At 41.5% G+C, this 14,288-nt stretch overlaps 1 protein-coding gene across 3 annotated transcripts in view; it reads right to left on the bottom strand.

The window, feature by feature from the left end:
• The window catches only part of GPLD1 (glycosylphosphatidylinositol specific phospholipase D1), a 41,116-nt gene that overhangs the window by 14,386 nt on the left and 12,442 nt on the right, over positions 1-14,288 (bottom strand). For all 3 annotated transcript variants that reach the window (XM_048840000.2, XM_075125352.1, XM_075125351.1), the window contains 9 exons: positions 13,582-13,636; positions 12,416-12,523; positions 11,064-11,091; positions 10,829-10,968; positions 9,975-10,040; positions 7,877-7,997; positions 6,263-6,402; positions 4,850-5,036; positions 673-783 (listed from right to left, as the gene is read on the bottom strand). In XM_048840000.2, coding sequence (XP_048695957.2) covers positions 673-783; positions 4,850-5,036; positions 6,263-6,402; positions 7,877-7,997; positions 9,975-10,040; positions 10,829-10,968; positions 11,064-11,091; positions 12,416-12,523; positions 13,582-13,636 — 956 coding nt within the window. The remainder of the gene's footprint in view (positions 1-672; positions 784-4,849; positions 5,037-6,262; positions 6,403-7,876; positions 7,998-9,974; positions 10,041-10,828; positions 10,969-11,063; positions 11,092-12,415; positions 12,524-13,581; positions 13,637-14,288) is intronic.

The raw sequence follows: 14,288 nt of genomic DNA, 5'->3' as shown, positions 1-14,288 counted from the left end.
TGGTGTGAACCCTGTCAGCAGAGTTGATGCAGGAGGGTGGGGCTGGGGGTGGGGGCACAAGCCGCATGACCTCACAATCACTCTCTGCGCCTTCTTCAGTGCAATCCCTCCCACACTTTCAGCAGGTAGCTTGGGCTGTCCGGAGTGGGCTGAGCCCATGCACCCTGTCTGTGCTCCTCAGCTCCCACTGCCAATGGCATGTGCAGGAAGCCACTCTACCAGGCTGCTGCTGCTGTCTGTGTGGAAGGGCAGGTGATGGCAGGAGTCGCCTCCAGCCCAGGATGGCATCACTGGGCACTGGCAGGGAAGGAAAGGAGCCAGGCTGCACTGGACACCCCCCACCGCTCTCTCCCTGGGCTGGGGTTTGGTGTCACCTCCTCCTCCTCCCCTCTGCCAGATCCCAACCACCCCTGCAGTTTCCTGAGGGCCCCACAGTGCACAATGCCTCCTTCACCCCCTCCTGCCTGCGCTGCAGCCAGGGTACAGAAAGCAGCTGGCTTATCTCGGTGGCCAGCAGCAGCCTCAGCGTTCACAAAACAAGATCCAGATTGGGAACCACCAGCAAGCTGCCAGCTACCTTATTGACCCTGAATAATGTGAGAGGGTCTCTCTTTAATGCTGTTATTTGGAACATAAACAAACCAGATGTTGTTTTAAATAAAAGGCTCTTACAGTGTAAGTGAGATGCTGTGATCCTACAGAAGGTGCTCCCACCGCCATGTCTGGTACTCCATCCTCATTGAAGTCCAGTACTGCTATGGCAGAACCAAACCTGCCTGAAGGCTGAGAAGACACATGTCACACTCATGCAGCTACGTAACATTTAAAGACAATAAAACAAAATCTTGGCATCTGCCTCCTTGAGAATTTTCTGTACAACAAACATCCTATGAAACAGCTGGAAATTCAGAACTGACCAACACCCCCCCACCCCCCCACAATCTCACAGTTCTTAGATTGTCAGTATTATTTACTCTTAAAAGAGCAGCTGAATAAACAGATTGTCCTGTACAGTACCAATATCTCAAGTGAGTACATGTGGGAGTGGTTTGTTTTGTTTTGACAGAGAGGGGGAGTTTAAAAAAAAAACCAAAAACCTGACATGTTTGGTCTCAGCTCATTAATCTCATTAGGACACTGTTGTGCTACATCCTCTTCTCAGGTTTTGCTTATCATTTAGGTGATGCTTAGGATACCCACTGTTACTATCATTGTGTCTGTGAACCAATAACATTTATGTTTAAAAAAAAAAGAGCAGAAGACACTTCACGACTTAAACACATTGCTTTAGAAACTATTGTACTTAAAGTATGTGTGTGTGTCTTTCTGTTTCTTAGTAAGATGCTTACAACAAAACATGATCTTTATATTACTCAATATATCATCATCTAGTACTACTGTTCAATTTCAAGCCAAAGTCACTCACCACACTCTGTCACATCACAGCATGGCATTTCACAGAAACCATTTACATGGTTAGTAAACTGCCCTATTAATGAGCCTAATAGAAACTGAATAATTTCATCATCTGGACCCATGGAAAAAAACTCTTGAGGAATTCCACCATGATTTCAACAATTTCCATCCCACCATCAACCTCAGCCTGGGCCAGCCCACACAAGAGATGCACTTCCTGGACACTACGGTGCTAATAAGCGATGGTCACATAAACACAACCCTATACCGGAAACCAACTGACCGCTATGCCTACCTACATGCCTCCAGCTTTCATCCAGACCACACCACACGATCCATTGTCTACAGCCAAGCTCTACAATACAACCGCATTTACTCCAACCCCTCAGACAGAGACAAACACCTACAAGATCTCTATCAAGCATTCTTACAACTACAGTACCCACCTGCTGAAGTGAAGAAACAGATTGACAGAGCCAGAAGAGTACCCAGAAGTCACCTACTACGGGACAGGCCCAACAAAGAAAATAACAGAATGCCACTAGCCATCACCTTCAGCCCCAAGCTAAAACCTCTCCAACGCATCATCAAGGATCTACAACCTATCCTGAAGGATGACTCATCACTCTCACAGATCTTGGGAGACAGGCCAGTCCTTGCTTACAGACAGCCCCCCAATTTGAACTAAATACGCACCAGCAACCACACACCACACAACAGAACCACTAACCCAGGAACCTATCCTTGCAACAAAGCCCGTTGCCAACTGTGTCCACATATCTATTCGGGGACACCATCATAGGACCTAATCACATCAGCCACACTATCAGAGGCTCGTTCACCTGCACATCCACCAATGTGATATATGCCATCATGTGCCAGCAATGCCCCTCTGCCATGTACATTGGTCAAACTGGACAGTCTCTACGTAAAAGAATAAATGGACACAAATCAGATGTCAAGAATTATGACATTCATAAACCAGTCGGAGAACACTTCAGTCTCTTTGGTCACTCAATTACAGACCTAAAAGTGGCAATTCTTCAACAAAAAAACTACAAAAACAGACTCCAACAAGAGAGTGCTGAATTGGAATTAATTTGCAAACTGGATACAATTTAACTTAGGCTTGACTAGAGACTGGGAGTGGATGGGTCATTACACAAAGTAAAACTATTTCCCCATGTTTATTTCCCACCTCCACCCCTCACTGTTCCTCAGACGTTCTTGTCAACTGCTGGATATGGCCCACCTTGATTATAACTACAAAAGGTCTGTCCCCCCAGCCCCGCTCTCCTGCTGGTAATAGCTCACCTTACCTGATCACTCTCATAGATTCATAGATACTAAGGTCAGAAGGGACTATTATGATCATCTAGTCCGACCTTCTGCACAACGCAGGCCACAGAATCTCACCCACCCACTCCTGCGAAAAACCTCTCACCTATGTCTGAGCTATTCAAGTCCTCAAATCATGGTTTAAAGACTTCAAGGAGCAGAGAATCCTCCAGCAAGTGACCCGTGCCCCATGCTACAGAGGAAGGCAAAAAACCTCCAGGGCCTCTTCCAATCTGTCCTGGAGGAAAATTCCTTCCCGACCCCAAATATGGCTATCAGCTAAACCCTGAGCATATAGGCAAGATTCACCAGCCAGATACCCAGGAAAGAATTTTCTGTCGTAACTCAGATCCCACTCCATCTAACATCCCTTCACAGGCCATTGGGCCTATTTACCATGAATATTTAAAGATCAATAAATTACCAAAATCATGTTATCCCATCATACCATCTCCTCCATAAACTTATTGAGTTTAATCTTAAAGCCAGATAGGTCTTTTGCCCCCACTGCTTCCCTTGGAAGGCTATTCCAAAACTTCACTCCTCTGATGGTTAGAAACCTTTGTCTAATTTCAAGTCTAAACCTCCCAATGACCAGTTTATATCCATTTGTTCTTGTGTCCACATTGGTACTGAGCTTAAATAATTCCTCTCCCTCTCCGGTATTTATCCCTCTGATATATTTATAGAGAGCAATCATATCTCCCCTCAACCTTCTTTTAGTTAGGCTAAACAAGCCAAGCTCCTTGAGTCTCTTTTCATAAGACAGGTTTTCCATTCCTCGGATCATCCTAGTAGCCCTTCTCTGTACCTGTTCCAGTTTGAATTCATCCTTCTTAAACATAGGAGACCAGAACTGCACACAGCATTCCAGGTGAGGTCTCACCAGTGCCTTGTATAACAGTACTAAAACCTCCTTATTTCTACTGGAAATACCTCGCCTGATGCATCCCAAGACCGCATTAGCTTTTTTCATGGCCATATCACATTGCCAGCTCATAGTCATCCTATGATCAACCAATACTTCAAGGTCCTTCTCCTCCTCCGTTACTTCTAATTGATGCATCCCCAGCTTATAACTAAAATTCTTGTTATTAATCCCTAAATGCATAACCTTACACTTCTCACTATTAAATTTCATCCTATTACTATTACTCCAGTTTACAAGGTCATCCAAATCTTCCTGTATGATTTCCCGGTCCTTCTCTAAATTGGCAATACCCCCTTACAGTGTGTATGGTAACACCCATTGTTTCATATTCTCTGTGTATATAAATCTCCCCACTGTATTTTCCACTGAATGCATCCGATGAAGTGAGCTGTAGCTCACAAAACCTTATGCTCAAATAAATGTGTTAGTCTCTAAGGTGCCACAAGTCCTCCTTTTCTTTTTGCGGATACAGACTAACACGGCTGCTACTCTGAAACCTGAGTAATTTATGTGGCTTCCTGTTCTGTTTTGTATCTGGAGGAGCTGTGAATCCACAAAGAGCACCTCCAATAGGTAGGTTGGAGATTCCTAAACATGTATAGCACAATGTGCGCCGCATCCTCCCCAAGCCCAGTGGAAATAGGTACTGAGCTCTCAAGACTCAAATTCATAAGTTGCGGGGTTCCCAGCTCCTCCAAGCAATGCCTAAGCAGTATTATAGCTACTATAGTCAGAGGCACTATAAAATAAGTAAGATAAATAGCCCTCGTGTATTCAAAAAGAAGCAAAGGGCAGTTTTCAGCCCAACTATGTAGTGGCCTGGTAGCTAAGTATAGATCCCATGGCATGGATAGACACCACCTCGGTGTCAGTTAAGGGTCCCAGTTTGTTTTAGTGTTAATTTGCCTGGTGGAGAGAAGAATAAATAGAACATCTTTAATTCAGCCACAAGGACCTTTTATAATAACAGGGATTGTTTTTCTTTAAATGCACATAACATCCTGATTTACAGGAGAGACATTTCAGAAACGATGACAGCTCTTTGTGAGAAAAAAATTAACAGCACCACTGATCAGTCAAGGGAAGGATAAAGGGCACTAACCTTTTAATAAAAAAATTAAGGCAAATTGTTTTAAATGACAAATATCTGACTTGATTCCCCACCTGACAACCCTCCAGCACTTGATCCGCTTCCTTGTCTAGATCCATGTTTACTGGAGGCAAACCTGACCGATTACTGTAAACTATGTACACCCGTCCTATCTGAACATGGCCCAATCTGCTGTATCCTGGTGCTCCAACCACGAGATCCTCATAACCATCTTTGTTTAAGTCACCTGAGGTCATTGCCCTGTACATCAAAGGAGAAAACAAAAAGCATAGCATCAATTACCACATTGGTTCAGCAAATGTAAACATTCACATTTCAAAGCTAACTGGTCACTTTCACCATCTCGTAGTCCTACAAGTCTGTAAAGCCATTTTCCAAGTGATTTAAACTTATTGAATCTCAGACCTATTCTGTTGAACTAAACTGACTAGAGCCTCTGAGGTGCAGCTTCTATTAACACGGCTGTGATCTGCATGGATTGCCATCAGAAAGTGTTCTTATTTACTGAATTGTAGCATTTGGCAGCCACCAAGCAGTGTCTAAGACAGAAACAAAGAAGCATGACAGAGTGCTGCTCACATTCGCCATGATTTGTGCCTCAATTTCTGATCTGTTCATTAGACTTGGTTTGGTGAGCCTCAGTTACTTGATGGAGCTCACAGAGGTTGACAGAGAAAGAACAAACTAGCATTTATTTAGTAAATTAATTTAATACTGGTGAAGGGTGCAAGATTAACAGCCCTGGAGACTGAAGTCTCCAGTTTTTATCCCAGAGCAGATACAGCAAGACTAGCAGCAATGCAAGCTTCCTCCATCTCTCTTCCCCATTGCATGTCTGTCATAATCAGGATGGATCCTCTTCTGGAGAGGAGAGAGGGTAGGTATCATTCTCCATGCTGATTCAGTCCTTGGTTTCTCTACTAAAAATGCTACCAAGAATAGTGTCAACTGAGATAACCCATTCATGTCACACAGGCTATTAAATGGTCATCAGATGGTAATGATGGTCCCAAACCATGTTGTTCAGATCCAGACCCAAATCTGGATCCAAGCTTTCCCAAAGTTTGTACATAATCAGATTTTGAGTTTTGGTCTTGTTCATTAGATAGGGGCTAGCTACAAAGTTTTGATATAGATCTGAACATTCCCAAGCACTGGGGTTATCTGGAACCAGGGTTTTGCTTTGGATCAAACTTTGATCATGACTTTCAACCAATATGGATGTGGTCAGCAGTAAACCAGTGCCCCAAAGTCAAAAAGACTCCATATCTCAATACCTCATAGCAATGCCAAGCTAAAGTAAGTTGTTCTGCAGCTGCAAGCATTTGCATCCTGGTTAATATGGCCCATAACTGTATCTTTAAAATCTCTTCAAGGAATAAAGACTTAATACTTTTGCTGCTGCTTAAAATATTCACAAATGAAGAGAGAGGGGAAGGAGAAAGGAGAGAGAAATCTGCACCAACCATCCAAGCCTGGCATAGGATGATTTCAGGAAGTATGAGGCTGTGGGCTTGGAGACGTGGTTAGAGGATTGCTGATGCATGACTGCAAATGCTCTCCTGACATTCTTTGCAAAAGCACCATTAATAAAGTGGAGGGACTTCTGAAAGAAAAGTAAAAATTTAAGAAATATGGGAATAATAATACAACATCCACAAACATCCACAGTGTATTTTCATTACCAATAGGAACTCTGAACAAATAAGGACCTGATCCAAGTGCCATGTAGGTCAGTGGGAGTCTTTACATTGATCTCAGTTACTCCTGGGGGAATTCTGTGCCAAAAAATTAAAAATTCTGCACACACTATTTTAAAATTCTGCATATTTTATTTGTCAAAATAACACAATATAATCACTCTGGTTTCAGTTATTTCAGTAATTTATTTAAACTACAATACAACAGATGGAGAATGGAAGTGAGGAACATTGGAGGAAATACCCAAAACCCCTTGCCTAATAGTAAGGTAGCTAGGTTTGATCCTTTATTTCTAGTTATTAGTCAGCAAATATACGCAGCCATGCGCTCGGGGTTACATTATAGGTAACTGAAGAGCAAGTGAGGGCTGTGGAATCAAACTCACAATTTATATTGGCTACTGACCATCTCCAGAAAGGTCAGTAGCAAACAGTTCATGGAGCACATTTTGACAGGAAATTTTTTCAGTCCAAAAATGTAGACCTGTTTTAATCACTAAAGCACCATAAGCATTTATACAGCCATTCTGTCCTTTATACCACTCTGGCAAAGTAAAGGAGCCTTAAAACTTTTACACCTGTTTTATATTCATGAGGGGAATTCATAAAGGCAATGGGACAATTCACTAAGCAGGCAGGCTGCTACATTCTGCTCTGCCTGAGGGGACAGAGCCTTCCCCATGCCTACTTCCTCAGAAACACCCCGAAGCCCTGTCCCTACATGCTGAGCACGCTGCAATAGAGAGTAAGAAGGATAGAGTGTGTGTCTCTCTCTCTTTTCCTCTCACATGCATGACTGCCAAGCGCCTTCCTCTCCCCGCCCCCAGAGGTGATTTATGTCTCAGCCAGCTGCTCTGGGCACCTGAACCAACCTGCCTGCACTGCTGGGGAGGGGCATGTGACTGCTCTTGCAGCTTCCCTTTGCTTCCCCATCAGAAGTCATTTTTCTGTGGGGAAGCAAAGAAATGTGCCAGGGACATGAATTCTGCACACGCACAGTGTCACAAAATTCACCCAGAAGTATGACTTAGTGGACTTTGGATCAGGCCCTTAGTGCTGCTTCAGAAAGAGGCAGAACCCTAAGAAATCCAAAGCACAACTAGGAAAGAATTCACAACAGCACTAAGAGTAGGATTCCTTCTTGACCCGTGCGGGCAACCAGCTGCTGCTATGAAGCATGAATATTAAAGACATACTGTAATATCATTATATACAACAACATAACCACTGTTCCAATGTGTAAAATGCTATCATCCCCATCTGGAGACTCTCTTCCCTCCTGCAATGTACCAGACTGAGGAACTAAAACAATTGATAGCAGATCCAAATTTTGCATGGCCCATCTATCTCCCCCTGCACTATTGATCTAAACAGACTTACTGTTGCCCAGGATTGCATATTGAAATAAACTCCTTTCTCCGTATAATTTATATTCTTTTCAGTTGTTTGTGTGAGTGAAGAAGTCACACTCTTGTGCTGTTCCTTTTTGGACTGTATAATTCTGTTGAGATAAAGAGGCAGTAATAATTAGAAATGTTGCTGAAGGGACAATTAACAAGATAAACCCATTAAATGCAATTTAATGACTGGACTGAAGATTTTATGCCATGATTATAGAATGAGAAAAGCTGAAGATCATGCCATATGCCATTCAGGTGGCCGTTTACCCAATATTTATAGTAAAAAGATCTTAGAACCAGGTTCACTACTGAGTTACATCAGTTTAACTCTATTGATGTTAGTAGAACGATGCCAGTTAACACCAGCTGAGAATCTAGTCCTTGGATATTACCTATTACATCAGCATCATTAGGTGTTTTCCCCTCATCATCAGTATTATTTTTACTGGTTCACTATAAATGTGTAAGAACAACATTCAAACCATGTTGTCTACAAATGGATTTGAATTGAGATATTGTACACTAGTCACTTGAACCTGGGTATTGAAATTCTTTTCTTTTAAAGCCAGAAGCATGCAAATTCTTTTATGAGTTATTAGTGATCTTGATAGCAGTAATACACAGGCAAGCAAATAAATGATTTGTGAAAGTTATTACTAGAGTATATTTCTAAAATACTCTACTTGCCTTTCCTCAGGCTAGTAAATCCATTGCCATACACACATTAGACCAAATCCTGCTCCAATTTATACTCCGTTGAAGTCATTTGAGTTGCAAGGAATGCAAGTTAGGGTTACAGAAGATTTAATTGTCTCCCCTGACTAACACTGGAAGCAGACAGGGGGAAATAAAATAAAATAAAAAGCTAATCTCTTCTAACTTGAAATCCAAAATAACAAAGTGGTAAGATAAAGGTAGCGCAGCTCTCACACCTCCAGGCTTCCCCAAAATGTGAGATTTATACCCATATCTACCTGTCAAGCAAAAATCCCCAGTCTTTTTCAGTTTGTGCATGGGGCATTAGTTGTTTGTTTACTAGTGAGGGTGAAGAGGTTTAGGTACAAATGGGAAACACAGCCCTCAGAGGAAACTCCTACTCCTCTGCCATCTTGCTTTCTCTCTTTCTCTCGCTACTTCTATTTGCTGATTCTCTTCTCCATCTCTATCAATTTGCTTTTTCTCTCCCACCCCCCCTACATGTTAGCTCTCTGTGACCCATTTCTCTATGCTGCCCCACCCCACTCCATTGCCTCGGTACCAGTTAGATGCAAACTGAACTGAATTACATACGAAAGCTTCAGATATACAGGCTGAGAAAACTCTGAATCTTTTTGTTATCTAAACTAAATATGTTATTTATCCTGAATGTAATTCTCAGGATTAATTATGAATTCTTGGAATAAAAATATACCCCTTAGAGTGTAGATTTTAGTGGAATGATCTGAATTCTTATGATCAAAGTTTGACTAACTCCCGTGTCTCTGATGTTCTTAGGTTTGACTCATTGCAGTTTCAGTTCAATGAGAATTCACCAGTAGTACAGAGGCCATACACAACACAAGCAGGAAGTTAGCTGTGGAATGGATGTGCAGGTGACTACACACCCTGTGTCCTACAGAGCTGGACTCCATATGCACGTAGACCAACATAGTAGGGCTTTTTGATGTTAGCTGTGTGAGAGACAGGTGTATTGCCAGTGAGCCACCAGACCTCATGCGTGGGTGTGCAGATGTTGCACTCCTACTCCAATCCAGGTGCTGGAACAGCAGTCCCGAGAGGCAGAGTGCTTACTCCATACCCTATCCACTGGCAACAAGATGAAGCCCTTCCCATCTCTTACAAAGTTTCCCTATACAAAGCAAATTTATTTGGGTTGGGGAGGGCCTAAGTTTCACCCAAAGGAAAGATCAAACAAGTATCTCTCTTCATACATGAAGAAATTTCTCCCCTGGAGTAGAGTTTTTCCAAAAAGGAGAAGTGAGGGACCTTGATAGGTTACCCATGTAATTGGATTTCCACACAAATGGACGTATCTTCTTTCAGAGGTAAATCTTTGCAGCTTTCAGGATTATACTTACATGTTGCTGTTCTTGTGCTCCCCATTGCACTCTATAAATAGAGGGTTCTCAGGTATGAAGCAGCCACTGAAGAAATATTGAAAACACACAGTTTTTTATATATTCTAATGGAAGTTAAACTAAATAGAACTTTCATCCATAGAGATTCCTCCTCTGGGAAGTGAGGTCATCTCCCTCAATAGCCGCTGCTTATTCAAAATTAGGGCATTGTTATATTCCTTAGAAATTCCTTTTGTATTTTTTTAAGTTGTTGATGAATTATTTAGAATCCATAAGAATTCATGTGTGATTATGTAACAACTTAACAACTTTGGCACTAATAACCGGCTAATCCTAGTAAGGTAAAGTGTTTTTAATTAAAGTGACATTTTTCAAGCATGTAACACAACAGATTATAGGATTTGCTTTTTCCAATTTTTCATGCAGTAACATTATTCATCTAGACAAACAGTATAATTGTCTGAGATCTGCTCTCCACAGGAAGGATTGTGAACCTATCTGGGCAAAGGTGAAATATTTGTGTAAGTGGTATTATAGTGATAAAGTTTTCTATGAAAATAATACCAGCTAAATACGAGCCTGAACTTGCAACTCTTAGACAATTAGGGTTCATTTTAACTCTCTCTGAACTCAACGAGAATCTTCTGATTTCACTGGGAGTTGGATTGGGCCCTAAGTCTCATTGAATTCTAATTAAGTAAGTTCTTCAGTTTTAGGCTCCAATTCTGGAACTGGGCCTGCTTCCTTGAGAACAAGTAAACAGACTTCATAACTTGAATACAGCAAAGGTAATTTATCTGACTTTACTGTAGTCTCATAAGAGGTGCATCCTAACACATAAAACAACATCTCACCTGGTCCCATTTTCTAACATGTGGCTTGCTAGCTGAAAAATATTATTTGACCAGAATGCCATGTCATCCAGTCCTCCAAGGAAATACTCATGGAACCTCTCCACCAAAAATGGAGATTTGCTAGCATACGATGGGAAAAGCTATGAAACAAAACACAGTATAATTAGTGAAATGGTTCAGTGTATCTTAACATTAATAGGTACCTAGTTGTTAACAAGAAAAAAAAATAAGTTACCTTGGCAACAGCAAGCATTTCTCCATGCCTGCAAAAATAAATAATCTTCAGATACATGTGTTTCATTAACAAATAATATGAAAATACCCCCATTTCAAAGCCTTTGTGGACCCCTATATAATAACCCAGTATTTATCCAACTTTAAGGATGGTAACTTTGAGAGATTTCCTTGTTTGTTACTATATCATCATAAGATCTGTGACATCAGAGATTGTGATCTTGATGGTATTTCTTAATATTTGTGCTTTCTACACTGCTCTACAACTCAGCACAACGACAGGTACACCTACACTCCCTGCAGCGCAGGTATAAATAGCAGTGTAGAGTGTGAGGCACTCCTTAGGCCAATAAAGTAAAGACATACCTGAAGCCTGTGGGTAGGTACCCACGTACACATGGCTCTCTACTTGCCAAAGCATTGCCTCCCCAACTACACTGCTATTTTTAGCAGTGTACTGTCCCACTGCCTCCCCACAGCTAACGCCATTCCCCGCTCCAGGAAAAGACTATCCGTGGGGAAAGGCTCTGGTGGAGGTAGGCAGTGGGGAGTGGGCAGTGTCTCAGCAGCAGAAGGCTCATTCTTTCCCGATTGCCTTTTCCTGCCAGAGCCTTTACTCGTTGCAGCGAAAGTCTCTGGCACTGGGGGAGCTGCTGAAGCCTTTCTCCACTGCCAGAGCCTTTCGCTGACACATGCAGCTACACACGGCATCGTGGATGCAGCTTGCTTTTCACTGTGGCATGTAGCTATATATACCCTATATGTAGCCACCACTGTTGGGTAATGTAGACATAGCCAATTAGTAAATAATTGAATTAATGAACATAGCTAGGAGACTCAAAATATTCTAAAGTAGTCATTACCGCATTTCAGGTTCTCTTAACTAAGAGGAACAACTTCACTTCCTATCCTTCAGACCTGTAGTATTCTGGAAGTGTCTGCATTGGTGTAAATGTCTGTGGGCAAGAGAGCTAGCTATAGCTACACATCTATATTGCACTCTTCATTGAAGAAGATCAGTTTTACTGCTGAAGTGCTACAACATGGCCATGCTTCAAAACATTGCTGTTACCTCGCAACACAGGCCGGTTTATGTTGTTAAGACATACAGCCTAACTATTGTATTCATCATATACGTCATATTCATTTATAAAATGTAACAACTGTGAAACTTAGATACAGATCCAAACCTTCATTCCAAATTTCCCCAAAGTTCAAGGGTGTCTGAGAGAGAAGTTTGAGTTTGGTTAATCTCTAACATAGAGATGCAGGTTCAGTGATTTACTATGAGAGTTATTATAATTTTTCCCCATATGTTTTGTGAAATAAGAAGTTCACAACTCAGTGACTTACAATTCGAGAAACTGCAGGTAAGTACAGTCAATAATTGTGCCTTCGGTTATTACTTCTTGGCCATAATATTCCTTATAGATAGCTAGCAGGTCTTTGACTGGTACATACCTAAAAAACAATACTGAGGTGTTATAACTAATATTTCCCATTTAATCCAATAAAACACGATTCATTTTATATAACTCCCTCCATGGGATTCTTGGCTAGTAGATCTGCCTAGTCTTGGACTGTGTCCTCTCCTCTGGCCTGTCCCCAGCCTATCCCTCGCCCTGCTAAGATCAGCCTATTCAGAGCGAGCACAATTGTTCCTACCCCACCTTCAGCACAGACCTATGACAGGGCTTAAACAGTGACAAGGACCTTCTGCACTGGGATGAACTTCACCCTATGTCACACAAAATAAGACATAATCAATGTTTCAATGTAATTGTTAAATAAGAATACTGTACCTGAAAATTGTAAGTTACAAGAAAATGTCTAAAACTGTTTTTAAATGCACCTGATGATGATGTATTACTCTTGATTCACAATGTCGAGGTTTAATTGAAGCAAGTGTCCGTTTGATGTTAATTTCAAATCTTCTCTTAGTGATGTTCAATTTATGGGACATAAAATAACCAATAGGGACTACTTTATAATTCATTACACAATGAAAAATATTTAAATACTGACAACCACACATCTTTATTTCTAAAAAAAACTAGTAAGAATTTGCATAAAAACACCAAAACATAGCTAAGCTAAACAGAGGTATCCCATATAAAGATATTGCCATTGAGTTTTATAAAGAACGGCTAGGACTTTCCAGCAAACTATTTTTAAAACTAATTTTTTTAGTTGTTGGTTTCCTGCGTGACCAGTGTGAATATCCTCATCTCTGTGTGTCAGTTTTCTCATGTGTAAACTGGGGATACTGCTACTTCCTTTCTCCCTCCCCGTTGTCTGCTCTTCAGGGCAGGGACTCTCTCTTACCCTGTGTGTGTACTGTGCCTAGCACAATGACTTTCTGATCTTAGTTGGGGCCTCTTGGTGCTACAATAATACAAATAAATATTACTTTATTAGAACATCCTGAAATTATCATCTACACTATGTGTTATGCATGCAGCAAAAATTAATGAGAGTATTTCTTCAAAACATTGACAGCTTAAGCACATTGCTCTTACCAGGCTGCTTTCAGGTAACTAAAATCAAGCTCAAATTGGCTTAATACGTCACCTCCTACATTTAGAGAGAGGGGAAAAAAAATCAGTTTTACTATATTAGCACACAACATCAATTTCTTTTTTAAAATGGTGTCTATCACTGGGCGTTGGCAGTACTCCATGTGGCTCCTGTGTGTGTTAATACGGTAGAGTTCCATTTTAGGTATGTAAATATTTCTGACTTGGAATATGTTGCTGGTATACTTGCAAGGAAGAGAGAGGATAAGCATTCTGCATTTCCAGAACATGATAAAAGCATTATCATATTTAAACTCAGAGCAGTGACTCAGTTTAACTTTAAAGTTCTCCTGCTCACATTTTGGCTTTAAGTAGGAATGGCCAGGTTCTGCAGCATGTCTTCTGAGAGATGCACAGCAGCTGCAGCCCCAGGGTGGGAGGGCAAAGGAGATTTTATGCAGAATCTTGCCATCCAGAATCTGTTGCCAAAGGGAGCCAAAATGACATAGGCAGGGATGGGGAGGGAGAAGTGGCACTTCCTTAATTTACAACAACACCTGCATTGCAGCCCAGAATCTACATAATGCTGAACAGTTTGGCAATCACCCTTCCTATTTCCAGCCACCATCCACATGGGTCCTACACCAGGGCTTGCGGGATGATGGAAAGGAGACAGGACAGGGTCCTTGTGGCTCATTTCTGATTCCTGT

Source organism: Caretta caretta, chromosome 2, assembly GCF_965140235.1.
Source record: "Caretta caretta isolate rCarCar2 chromosome 2, rCarCar1.hap1, whole genome shotgun sequence".
In the NCBI taxonomy this organism is placed as follows: domain Eukaryota; kingdom Metazoa; phylum Chordata; order Testudines; family Cheloniidae; genus Caretta; species Caretta caretta.
The sequence above is the reverse complement of the archived record's forward strand: the minus strand, read 5'-3'. Positions and strand labels throughout refer to the sequence as shown.